Source organism: Drosophila busckii, chromosome 2R (genome assembly GCF_011750605.1).
Source record: "Drosophila busckii strain San Diego stock center, stock number 13000-0081.31 chromosome 2R, ASM1175060v1, whole genome shotgun sequence".
Lineage (NCBI taxonomy): Eukaryota > Metazoa > Arthropoda > Insecta > Diptera > Drosophilidae > Drosophila > Drosophila busckii.
Window position 1 is genome coordinate 5,549,464 of NC_046605.1, and position 13,130 is coordinate 5,562,593.

The window sequence follows — 13,130 nt, forward strand, 5'->3', positions numbered from 1 at the left end:
TATTTTAATTTTTGTTTTTTTTTGTATTACAAAGTCGCTTTATATAAATTTACACCCATCAAATACAAATGGGTTTGAATTTGTTTCTTTTGTGTATAATGTTTATGTCGAATTGTGTGCTTATTAACTAATTTACACAACATTCGTTAGCTGTTTCGGATATTTGCTGTTTGCCATCGTATTCGTATTTGTATCTTTGTCTCAAGTTGTGTTTAATTGACAACTTAATTACATTGCAGCAAAAACTTTATTGTTTATTTAATAAAAATAAAATATTTTGCAACTAAAGTAATGGAATGCATATTGGACAGCGTGGCATTGGCTTTTGTGATGTGTGTGTTTGTATATGGAGCATATATAGTCATTGCCTTAGGGAATTATTTAAAAAAATATACAGACTACAAGCAAATTAAGACGGACGGGTTTAAAGTCAAAAGTGAAATATTTGGATTCTTGTCTTTAGTTGGTATTAAATTTATATTAAGAGACATGAGCTGTTTTAACTTAGCTTAAACTTAAAATATGCTGGACGTTTCATAGCTTGGACTTGGACATGTTTAAACAAAGAATAAACAACAGAAATTTTAAATAACATTTTGCTGGCTGTGAGAAAAAGTTTTGCGTTTTGTTTTTTTTTTTTTTTGTTTGCGACACATTTGTCTACAGTTGTTGTTGTCTATGCGTTATTATTAATTATAAATGCTAAGTATATGCAAGAGCTGTTTGTTGATGGTATGTGGGATTTAGATATGGGCGAGAGCATCATATTGGGGCCTTAGTTGGCTTATCTGGAGTAAAGCAGCGCCAGCAGCAGACCCAATGCAGCAAGCGATGAAATGGAAACGGAAGCGGCGGCAATTTGCTCAGCTGAGCCATAATACGCCTGTCCACAAGCCGGCGGGCAGACGGGAATGATGTTCTCGAAGAGATTGACGCGCGCCTCAGCATCGCCAAAGCGATTGGTGGCCTTGCAGACATAGTCGCCATACTGACGCTTCTCAATGGTGATCACACGCAGCGTTGAGTCGGTGTACTCATCGGCGGTGGCAAAGTGCGAAATGCTGTAGTGCTGATTGTTGGCCAGCTGAATGTCATCCTTGGTCCAGACAATGGCTGGCGGTGGGTACGCCTCAATGTGGCACTCCAGATCCATGTCGTACTGCAGCGCCTGGCCCAGACGTGGACGCGGCACAGTGATCACTGGTGCAAACTCCACTTCCACATTGATGTTGCGGCGATCGCCCTTGCTGACGCCATTGTCGGCCACGCAGTAGTAAGTGCCGCGATCTTCCTTCCTGACCGACTTGATGCGCAGCGTATTGCCCACATAGGTGGCGCTGTCTGTAAGACAAAAGAGAAAAAGAGTTAGTAAATCGATAAGAACTACTAAACTATAAATTAATTGTTGCTTAGCTAAATGAGAGAGAAAGAGTTGGTATATCGATAGTATCGATTACAACATCAATTTGTAACTTATTGTTAGCTAGGGGTGTTCAACTGCATCAGGGCTATCAATTCAATGCACTTAAACGTGTCGCCCATTATGTGTGTGCACTCAAATCTGATTTAAATGAGCTCTAGGGATCGGGGGTGGGAGAGGCTTGCTCAGTGACCTTTTAATTGTCTGCTAGAGTGTCTGTAACAATGGCCACGTTAATGACCTTTAACAAGCAAACCATTTTAGTCAGCCACGTTTTTGCAACTAATTTTAAAAGAGCTGCCAACTGCTCAGCTCAGCGGAGTGGGTGAGTGTATGGCAACTGAAGCGTGCACGTGAATGGGAATACGAATGCGAATGCGAATACGTATGGAAAAAAAGCGGCTGCTCTCATAACCGGAAGCTACCGCAGCACAAACTGTAATGACTGCGAAACGAGTGCAATGTACTAACTGCTTGCCTTGCTTTGCTCCCTCAATGGGCTCTTCAAACATTTGCTCAAAAACAATTCAGGCTCAAACAATTGACACAAACTACACACACACAGCTATAAAAAGCGTTAAATGAAATACGTATATACGAACGACTGTGAAAGGCGCTTAAATTGCTTAAAATTTCAAACTCATATGCAAACTGCAACTGCAAATGCGGGCCAAGCGTTTGCGGAGAGGCCAAATACATGTGTCTATTCATTTGAAACATTTCAAATTAATTGCGCTGGGGAATCGATGTAACGCATTTGATTAAAATTGAATTGACAGACGGCAGGAGGCAAGCGGCAAGCGGCAAGAGCGTGTGGGGATTGATTGCAATTGAAATAGCTTAAGCTCAAGACTGTTATATGCGGGCTACAAATTCATTTCAATATTTGGCACAAGCTGCCAGTTGGAGTAGCATTTAGGCCTTTTGTGCAATTAGCCCAGCAGCTGTCAAAATAAATACTACCAAAGTGTATTTACCAAGTTTATTCATTGTGACGTAGCCGCTGCTAAAGCTTTTTAAAACAAATTTACTCTTGCATGAAAACTGTGATGAACACTTTGATAAGCAAAGACCCTCAACGTTATAGATTATTGTTTAATCTGCGCTTTGGTTCACAACACATGAACCGTTAGCACAATAAACTAACATACTTAGTATAAAGCAGGCTTAATGACATTTAATTCGGGCGTGACAGTTTGGCAGCAATTATAAGTAAAGTAGTTTTAATTATTTCGGTAGCCGAACTAGAATGAAGAAAGCCAGACACTGGAAAAAAGACTAATTTAAATATATAGAAATATTTGAGCTAATGCCGATTCGCACAAAGAGTAAACAATCTATGTAAGTTAGTTAATAGTTCTGATTCAATTGCACATAAGTTTTAAATAATAAACATTATTTAGTTCCTTTTGATTTTACACATGTTAAATATTTCTAAATTTGGAATTTTATGAGAACTATTTATAATATAAAATTTTAGAAATTTAAGCAAATATGTTTCTATTATTCTTTTTTATTTCTAATATAAAATTGTATAAATTTAACCAAATATGTTTCTATTATTCTTTTTATTAATAAACATTTCTTTCATTTTTTTTTGTTTTCCGCTATTTTTTTGGGCTTGCTTTCACAATTTTAGTTTAAAATTTAAATTTGATATTTGAGCTTCCGATCAAAAGAGTAAAAATCTATAAAGTTAGGCACTCGAAGAAAGAACAAAAAAATTTTGTAAGTTAGAGAGAAATATTTCTCTCAACTTGTAGAGTTTTTACTTTGTAACTCTTGAGCTCAAGTTTTCATACATAAACATTGCTTGCAACTCGTTTTGATTTCCCCTATTTTGCTCAGTGTACTGCTGCTGTTAATTAAACTCTTTGAATACGCAATTTGCTGTCTGACATTTTGGGTTAAATTTATTAAGCATAAGAACAATATGAATGAAGTACAACCCCCAAGACAAATGCAACTGCTAAATGATGTATGAGACTGTAAATGAGGCTTGAGGCTAATTAGCAAATCTTGTATCTAGTAGAATCATATATCAGCTGCAATCAAAAACATCGAAGCAGTCCAAACAAAGTCAAACCCTTTAATTTTTGTAATATGGCACTGCCGACTGCAGCTGCTAATAACACGTTGTAAATATGACAAATTGATTGTAGGCTATGGTAAAAAGCATAACAAAGTGCAGAGCTAGGAAAATTAATGATAAATGCAGCAGCGCTGAGTGCCCGCATTGCTGCAAAGAGAGAGAGGGAGAGAGCTCAGCCGGATATCTATTGCACTCTCACTTGGGGCGCTGTAATTTCAGTTACTAATGAGAGAATTAAAAACACTTTGCGCGCACAGGATGACGTGCTAGATATAGAGAAGAGTACGAAGACTCAGACTAATGAAAGCAAAACAACAACAACAAAAAGAAAAACAAACAAGCAACAAAAAGCAGCAAAGACAGTGGTGTTGATAATGAAAAAAATACAAGCCAATGCATTTGTTTTTCAAGCCAAGCTAAGCAATCTGTCTGCAGCAGCAACAACAACAACAACAACAGCAGAGAGTCGACGTTTACCTTTGGGCAAACAGGCTAAAGATAAATTGTCAGAAGGGAAAATTGTGCGACGTCTTTTGAGCATGGCCTAAACGCAAGCAGGTAGCAAGGCCTAGACAGTGAAACCTAAAGGATGCGAAATGTAACAGCTTGAGCCTCAACTCACAAAACATGCCGACTCACATAGCAGAGGAAATGCAGCCAACGAGACGTAAAAAGAAGAAGAAGCAGAAATACAGTCATGGCAGGTTCATTGGGTTCACCTGCAGCTGCTGTCGCTCTCGCTCTCGCTCTCTTTTGTAACTTTCAACGCGCTGTCAGTCAAAAAACACTGTTGAGTTCTAAGCCATATTTTATACAGACTTGCTACAGTTGCAACATTTTTGTTTATTGTTTGTTGCTGTGTGCGCGCTGACTTGGAAAATCGTTTGTATGACAAGTTGGCTGGGAAAATTCGAGAGAGGGTTGCACACCTCAATTTTTTTTTGGTAACTAAACTATTAGCTGACGCCATTTTGGGACGACGCGTCATAAACCAACCACCAAACTGAAGCTTCCCAAAAAACACACACACACAATATGGAAAATGGCATGCAAAATTTTTCGAGCCGCACCAATCAGCGTTGCACACTCAGCCCTTGCCACAACCAAGTGGCAGCTGTTTTAGTCACAAATCGTTTCAACACTTTCCCTTTTCTCAAAACTTTATGCCTGCCAGCCATATTTGTTTTTGCTGCCTGTCAATTTCCTGCAAATTTCTCAGCGCCAAAAAAAATTAATATTCAATCATTCAGCTGCTAAATGTCAACAGTCTTAAACATTATTGTTAATGCAGCATGAGCAGCAACCAGCACGTGTGACTCATCATAATCAAAAGCTCAGTCGTCGCTGTTTAATGACGTTTCATATTATTTGCGCCCGCTGCACACTTATATACATATATGTATATATATATGCCCTGCCCCCCAGTCTGTTCCATTTTGAGCTGCGGGCAGAGCTTAGCCATAGACATACCCATCTCACTTACTCACTGCAGTGGGCTAGAAATCCAATTAAAAAAAAACTGCGCGTTGGTTTTGCGCCTTCTAATGCAATTTTCACTTTTATTTTTCGAGGTTGTTAAGCCGACGCAAGTTTGATGATTTTGCTTGATTGGACGATACTAATAGGTTTAGGTTTATCTTGTTTAAATATCAGCACTGATTTTTACTTGAGTTAACTATAAGACAGCTTAGAGTTTATTTAATTTGCTGTAGTCAAGTTATTGCAACTAAGAATTAAACGCTGAAGTTCAAATTTATTTATACCTTTTTAGTTTCTAGAATTTATCAATTATTTTTTGTACTTTTTATGCAATTTCCATTCTAGTTTGAAATAAATAATGCACACTAATCAACAGACTTCTAACTTAGTCTGCAGTTTGTAGCTAAGTTAAGTTATAGGCACTAAGATTAAGGCGCTACTATCAAAAAAATTCAGTAAATTAAATTTATTTCTAGAATTTATCAATTATTTTTTTTATACTTTTTATGCAATTTTCATTCCAATTTATAATTTACAATGCACACTAATCAACAGACTTCAACTTAGTCTGCAGTTTGTAGCTTAGTTAAGTTATAGAAACTAAGACTTAAACGCTGCCATAAAAGAGGGAAGTTCGAATAAATGCAGTAAATTAAATTTATTTATACTTTTTGAGTTTATAGAATTTATTGCCTAATTTTTCTTACTTTTTAAGCACTTTTCATTCTAATTTGAAATAAAGTCTGCAGTTTGTAGCTAAGCAAATTCACCCTTTAACATTTATTTAAATGCTAATTAAAATTTAAATGTTTTTTTTTTTAAATGTGTATGCAGCTTGATGCGTTTGTTTCTCACAGTCATAAATCGTTTAGCTCCCACTCTCTTTTGGGAAACTCTAACGCCCACACAATTTTCTTAATTTGTTACCCAACTTCTGTTTTTGAATTCTAAAGATTTAAATGCTCAGCAACAAATGAGTTTTGTTTGCCTAGCAACATCTGAAAGTTGCTGCAGCTTTGCCTCAGCAACATTTGCTGCTGCTGTTGCTGCTGCTGTGGATGCTGCTGTTGTCGCTCATCAGCAGCTCATCATCATTCATAATCATCTAGCTTGGTTCTTGTTAAAAAAAAATTGCATGCCTGTGCAAAAAATTGTTGTTGCGTCTTCCTGTTTTGTCACCCAATATGCTGAGTTGTTGTTGCACACACACACACACACACACACACACAGACACACACACACATGAGCACATATATCGAAGCATATAACAAGCTCTTGAGACATGTGAATGCACCCACTTTGGTGGCTAACGCATCAGCAGTAGCAACCACAGCCCACAACCCTCCACGGACGTTGGCGAGACTTTAAAGCCCAACACCCCCAAACTGAGCTGAGCTGCCCTTGCCCTTGCCCCTACCCTTTCCATGCACTTGAGCTCTGTCTCTGCTGGCAGCGTTGTTGACTTTTGAAAAGTGATTTTCTTTCGAGTAGTAGAGGCAGCAGCATATTATAGCTACCCCCAAGTTGTGGCATGCCATTTATTGTGCCGCTCATGCCACACACAAAGGCACAACTCAATTGAGTTTAAAATTCTCAACTCGCGTATTTTTAGTGCGAGTAATTGAATTGGCATTGCGCATTGCCATTGCACTTACTACACTGCGCTACAAAAATTCTCAACAATAGGCGCAGAAAAAATCACTAAGCAAACAAATGAACGCTATAAATCTGACATGAGCATGTGCCTAAACAAATATTAACACAATTCTCTCTCCTCGAGTGCAAATAGAGTGTGACAGGCAAAAGGATCACAATAAAATAATGCGACTGACGACGATAAGGATTTAAAAGCCGAGCCGAGCCGGCCCGAGCCGGTTTGCCGTGACGTAAGCAAACATTTAGCCAGCGAAAGTGCTAAATAAATAAATAATATTGCATGGGGAAAATACGTGAACAAAATTTCGGTCTGTGATAAGCGCAATACCAGCAAATGCTCTAATGCATGTAAGTGTTGCTCAATGTGCGCGTGTGTGTGTGTGTGTGTGTAAGCTGTCGGCTTAGCTGGGCTGTGGGAAAAAGGTAAAGCTAGCGTTGCTCAAGAGAGCGAGCGACACAAAATGGCGGCCATATGAGTTGTTGCTGCTAAGCTGAGCGAAAATTTGTGCCAAAAGCACAAACACTGAGAGAAAATAGAAAGCAAGTACTACAATTTTCTTTACAAGCGATCTTTTGGTCAAACAATTACTTGAAAATATTAAAAGCCAAAATAAAATAATTTAAAAATTGTAGCTCTAAACAAAATATAAAAGCAGAACATTTTTTAAAAGCAATTACATGAAAGTATTCAAAATAAATGTCAAGTTGAAATTATTAAAAAACAAATAAAATATTTTTAAAATTGTAGTTCAAAATACAAATTTTCTTTAAATCAATTTTCAATTCTAATACTTAAAAAAGTTCTACAAATGTTGCTTTTGTTATTTTACTCAATTTGATACATTTTAACTAATAACCTTTAAGTTTGGGCAAACAAGAAAAAAAAACAAAATAAAATATTTTAAAAATTTTTTGTTCTAAAAAAACTTGTTTTGCCACTTACAAAATATAGAAAATTTATTTAAAAGCAAGCAAAACTTGAAAGTATTCAAATAAAAATGTTCTAGAAATTGTTTTCAATTAAATATTACAGCAGAAACTTTCTTTCTAACACTTACAAAAATACCAAAAATATTGTTTTTATGCTTTTACACAATTTGTTACGATTTAACTAATAATCTTTTATGGCGCTATTAAATTACTTTGCTACTTCAATATAAAAACAATATTACTAATTATAATTACAGCTAATGCCGACAGCCTTAAATAATTTTTATAGCGCGCTTTCTCAAGAAAATGCATTTTTATGGTTTTTTGTGTGAAAGTGTAATTCGTCATAGGCTTGTATATAATTTAGCTCTGATCGACAAGATTGTCTAGGCAAGTTTAAGTAACCTTTTGAACTCAGCCTTAAGTGCTGTCTAAATAAAACTTTATGCGTATGCTAAAGGGTTTGGCTATAATAAAATTTCCTGCAATTAAATAAGCAGTAAGTGCAACGCTTGCAACAACGACCAGCCACATGCCCTTAGCGTCCCTTTGCTGCTGCTGCTGCTGCTGCTAAAAAGTTGTTGGCCGCCTTTGTCATGTGGTCGTTGCCCCAGCAACCAACATTTATAAACAAGTTTTTTTTTTAGTAGTTGTTGCCTGCTTTTCTACCCGACTTTGCAACTAGAACATAATGCCATAAAGCATAAAACAGAGACACACACATACATACATACATGCGCAGCTTTGTTGCTTGTTTTCACTTCCTTTATGTTTGCCTTGCAGGAATTTTGTTTGCCGTAGCAATCATAATACATAACTCTCACTCTCCTGCTCTTAATTACTTGCAAATATTTAGACTGCATATTTTTAAAAGGGTGCAATTTTTCATTTATAAATGTTTGTTGTATTACCAATATTAGCAACACGCCCCGTTGTGCGCTGAAGTGGCGCATCAATTGCCAAATATTTTAGCGTAAATTTCAAACAAAATGAATGTAATTTACATATTTTACCCTTAAGCCGTTACAGCTAATGCTAAATTGCATTTGTATTTCATTACGCAATTGGAGTACTTCAGCTGCTCTCTGCTCTTGAGCTCAATTTTATTTTTGAAGTAATTTGCATAAACGTTTTTACGCTCAACTTGACTTGTTTTTGTATAAAAGGGCGCAGAAATTGTTGCGACAAGTCTGTTCATGCCCATATGTGCATAGTTCTCCTTCTATCTGAAGTATCTAATCTCTTGACTCGCATCAATGCGCCACACATAATTGTCCAATTAATGTCAATTGAATTTATATATGGCGACGAATGTGTTTTTGTTTGTTTATTCAAGCGCATTGCCGAAGATCGTATCGCAGCGATTAGGCGATCTAAGGCTCAGAAAGATGCACGTACACAGCGAGAAAAGTCATATGTAAACAAATAAAATTGCAACAATTGTGCAAAATGTTATAAAATTACTTGTCGAAAATATTTTTAAATTTCTTTTCTTTTATAAACAAATGTAAAAAATATTTTATAATATTTCAGAGTGGAAAGAACTGTTTACAATAAATGTCAAAGTGTATAATAAACATCAAAAATACATAAGAAATTGTGTTCTAAATTTTCAGTTCAATTTCAAAATAAAACGAATGTCATAAATAATTCATTAAAATATTAAAGTGCAAAGAACTGTAAAAAATATTTCAGAGTGTTTTTCTTTAGTATATTTTTGCTCTATAAAATAAAAATATGTTGAATATATAGTTGAAAGCATAATAAAAAAATATTTAAAAATATTTCTTTGCACTGTTTCTGATAAGCTTGTTTATAAATAATTAAACTATAAAATTTGTATTATTCTGGGGGCTTTAACATTTGTTTGTGCTGCTTAAAAATTACTAAATTGCTTAAGATAAGAACTTTATTATTTGAAACGACCTTAATTTTTTCTGCACTGTATTTGCTACTGAGTAATTAAATTTGTCTTGCAGATGTTTTCTGTCAGTTTCAGAATGGGGAATGTTATTTTATATGCAATCTTTGATATGCCCGCCCCTCAATAACAACAACAGCTGTGCAACATTTGAATTTGCCGCAGCAGCAAAATTTTTGTTTGAATTGCTCCAGTTTGGCTCACGTGACGCTTTTTGGAGTTTGGGCCAAGGTAAGGCTGCAGTTTTGCTTGGCTAAGCAATGCGCTTGGCCAGCTGCTTAAGTCAACAATTTGATTTACTTGGCAACGCACAAATTGCTGTTGTTATTGTTGCTACAGTACGCACCCTTTAAAACAAATTTGCTAAAAAATGAAAACAAACGGAAGCGTCTGATTAGGGGTTCCTTCTGTTTGCGCTCGCGGCGCAAAGGCGTAGCCCAAAATTTGCGCCGTGTAGGGTTGCCCTTGCTTAGGGTTGCGCTTGTTTGTTTGCATTTAATAACGCAAAGGGCAAGGGCAGTGGGTTTGGGTTGGTTTCAGGTTCGCGCATCGGGATGCGGCTTTGTTTGTTGCGTGGTGTGTTTTTTACCTTTTTGGCTTGTAATTTATATATATTTTGTATTTTGTATATTGTTGTGCTCATTGTATTTAGCCGGCTATCAAAATAAAAATTATGCCGCTCACAAGGGGCTCAAAGCGCATTCGACATGGCCTAACGGTTCGGCCTTATGTGTTATTGTTATTGTTGTTAGCGTTGTTTATGCTTCAACCCACCCAAGCTCAAAACCGTGTCTGATATGCAGCACCCCACCCCCTGAACTACCTTTTGCCTTGTTTGTAACTCTGTCTTGTGTTTCTTGCTCTTTCACTCTGTGGCAGCATCAAACGTTGCATGCTACGTTTTCAAGTTGCGGAAGCAATTGCGCGTGCTGAAGTTGTCGAATGCCTCCGAATACGAATCCTATATGCATAAAAGCATCTCTAGTGCCCATGCAGCACTCCACCCACTCAACACACCCCACCCCACTTACAGCTTCACACGCCCCGTTCGTTGCGCCTCGTTGGCGCATATCAAAGCATTTGACGGCAGTTCTGTTTGCCCAAGCGCTTTAAATTAAAACCCGTAAAAAAGTGTGAAACTCCTGTCGCTTTGAGTCCTGCAGCAGCAGCTTAAGCAAACAAATGCTTTGGCCATTTTGGCCTTTGATTTATTGTGTGCAACGCTCAAAAGTTAAGCCATGGGCTCTGCAAGTCCCTGAAGCGTGTCCAATTCTTTGTTACCACAAGCCCAAACCCAAGCCCCAGTCATCAAGTGCTGGCAGCTTAACACACCCAAGTTCTTAAAGCGCCTTATAAGCCATATCAAGGTTAAGCTAATTAAAGATTGCACAACTTAGGCAGCCAAATGCCTGAAAATCGTTTTAATTACAATCAAAAGGGTGTGTGCGTTTCAAAATATACAGAAGCATGCACAAAAGGCATTAAGAGTGAGGAATATATGTTTAATTAAAAACATAAAAAAAGCAATAAAATAAAACTACAGCACTGCAAATTTGTTTTGTGCATAATTCAACAATAGCTAGTGTCAGAGCTTAAAGTTTATAACTAATTGAGCTGCTGTCAAATGCATTTCCAAGTATTTTCTTAGGATGAGCAAATGACGCTGCAAGTCTTGTAAAGTCGCTACTCAAAAATCAATTACGCGCAGTCTAAGCTGCGTTTTTACAGCTAAGCCAACTTGGCTCACAAAACAGGTAAAAGGAAAACACCTGTGCAGGATTAGCATTGACCTTGTGTTGCAGCCACACAAATTATTTTATTAGTAAGCAATAAAACTGTCTGTGCAAGTAAAGTTGGGAAATTCCAAAGAAAATGAGCCAAAGGTAAAAACAAGTGCGCACCCAAATTGAGAGCGCATTATCTCTCTCTCTCTCTCTCGCACGCACACGCGCACGCTTTGGTATGCGTTGTTGAGAGAGCGCGCGTAAGCCAAGCTTAACGCGCAAAGCAGTGCAAGTTGTGCACTGCTGAGAACAAAGCAAGTGAAAAGCCCATAAAAAATATAACTGTAGCTAAGGTAAAATGCAAAGCACGCAAAGCAGCCAACTACATATATAGAAACTATAAACGAATATAACTAAAGTAAGAAAGCAAAATAAACGCCAACACGGTGACGCCTGAGTGAGTCATGGCCACACACAAACACACACACACACACTTGCATGGTGTGGGCAGACAGAGAGCGCGCGCGTGAAAGAGAGCACGCTTGAACAGCGCCCCAAAGCTGGACGAACGTTTGGGTCAAACGCCAAGCAGGGTCGCGTTGAGTATTTAATAAATTAGTTACTATACTATGTACGTTTGTTTGTATGTCTTTGTAAATAGAGAGTTTGGAATGGAGACTCACCCGTTGGCAGTATAGCATTGTTCTCGCGACGCCATGTGATGGTTGGTGTGGGGTAACCGCTGGCATAGCACTCCATCATTACCTCGCTGCCCTCGCTGGCCACAATCGACTGTGTAGAGTTGTCGGAGATGACGGGCGGGCGACGCACTGAGAGCTTCACATTGGCGCTGACTTTGTGCACAGTTGAGATGACCACTTGGCAGGTGTAGGTGCCTGCATCGGTTTCCTGTATGTCCTTGATCTGCAGCTTGTAGGTGGAAGAGTTGGGATCGTAGCGCAGTGAGAAGCGCGAGTCTTTGATTACAAGCGTTGAGCCCGTGGAGAGGAAGACGGGATCAGAGTCAGTCTTCAAGAATAGCACATTATACTCCTTGGCATACTGCACAGAGCAATCGAATTCCACAGTGCCGCCAATATCTTTAATCTGCTCCTGTGTTATATACGATATGGTTGGCGTACGCTGCGCCTGTGCGTGCGTGGCCAGCGCCAGGACTAGCAACAACGCGGGCCAAACACTCTCCATTTGCATTAATTTGGCGCGCCACATATTTATTGTTTTATTGTTAAGTATGCTTTGTGCTTTGTATTTTTTATTTTGCACCACACCCTACCAAGCGCTAGAGCTAGAGCTACTGCTAATAATTATTACGAGAGACTGGAACGTATTTAACTTTTGGCTGCAGTTGAGCTCTTTGCCGTTGCGCTCTGCGTCAAACCGTTTGGAGAAGACACCAAATACAGGTGGGGCACTAGGTCTGACTCTTTCGGTTGCACGTTTAACGCGGGATGCTGTTCGCCAAGCACACTTGTTAGCTCGCTCTAAGCTGGTTTTCCAGCGCCACTCTCTCTCTTACAAATTGATGTGTAAGTGTTTGTAAGCCTAGTTTATTCAAAGCGCACGCGACCAACAAAGCAAAACACGTCTGAACGATCCGAAGCTAAAAGAGTATCTGCTAGATAATTTCTCGCGCCACCGTATATTTCTGGAATAGAGTGTGACCAAAGCGTTGCGAAGCAGAATCCAGCAACGAACTGCTTACCTTCGAGCATGTGGTCACACTGTTAGCAAGCAGTGTAAAACGCTGCTTTACTGTCAGCCTTTGAGTCAAACTCATACCAATTGAGGCGAGCCTTTGAGTCGAACTCATACCATTGAGACGTGCATCGAACATGGATCGAACGCAACAACTTATATTAGCTCAACAGCTGTTCGGTGTGCGGTCAC

The 13,130-nt window shown here is 38.4% G+C and overlaps 1 protein-coding gene across 1 annotated transcript; it reads right to left on the minus strand.

The window, feature by feature from the left end:
- Positions 1–19: 19 nt before the first annotated feature.
- LOC108596553 (lachesin) lies at positions 20–12,846 on the minus strand. Its single transcript, XM_017982450.1, has 2 exons — positions 11,906–12,846; positions 20–1,341 (listed from the first exon to the last, which is right to left on the minus strand). Exons 1-2 carry the CDS (start codon positions 12,450–12,452, stop codon positions 785–787), a joined length of 1,104 nt encoding a protein of 367 aa, XP_017837939.1. The 5' UTR covers positions 12,453–12,846; the 3' UTR covers positions 20–784.
- Between the last annotated feature and the right edge of the window lie 284 nt (positions 12,847–13,130).

Coding starts and splice junctions, on each gene's coding strand:
- LOC108596553 (XM_017982450.1), bottom strand. CDS start 12,452: ATGTGGCGCGCCAAATTAATGCAAATGGAGAGTGTTTGGCCCGCGTTG. Junction 1,342..11,905: donor CAATGCTATACTGCCAACGG/GTGAGTCTCCAT, acceptor TTTGTCTTACAG/ACAGCGCCACCTATGTGGGC.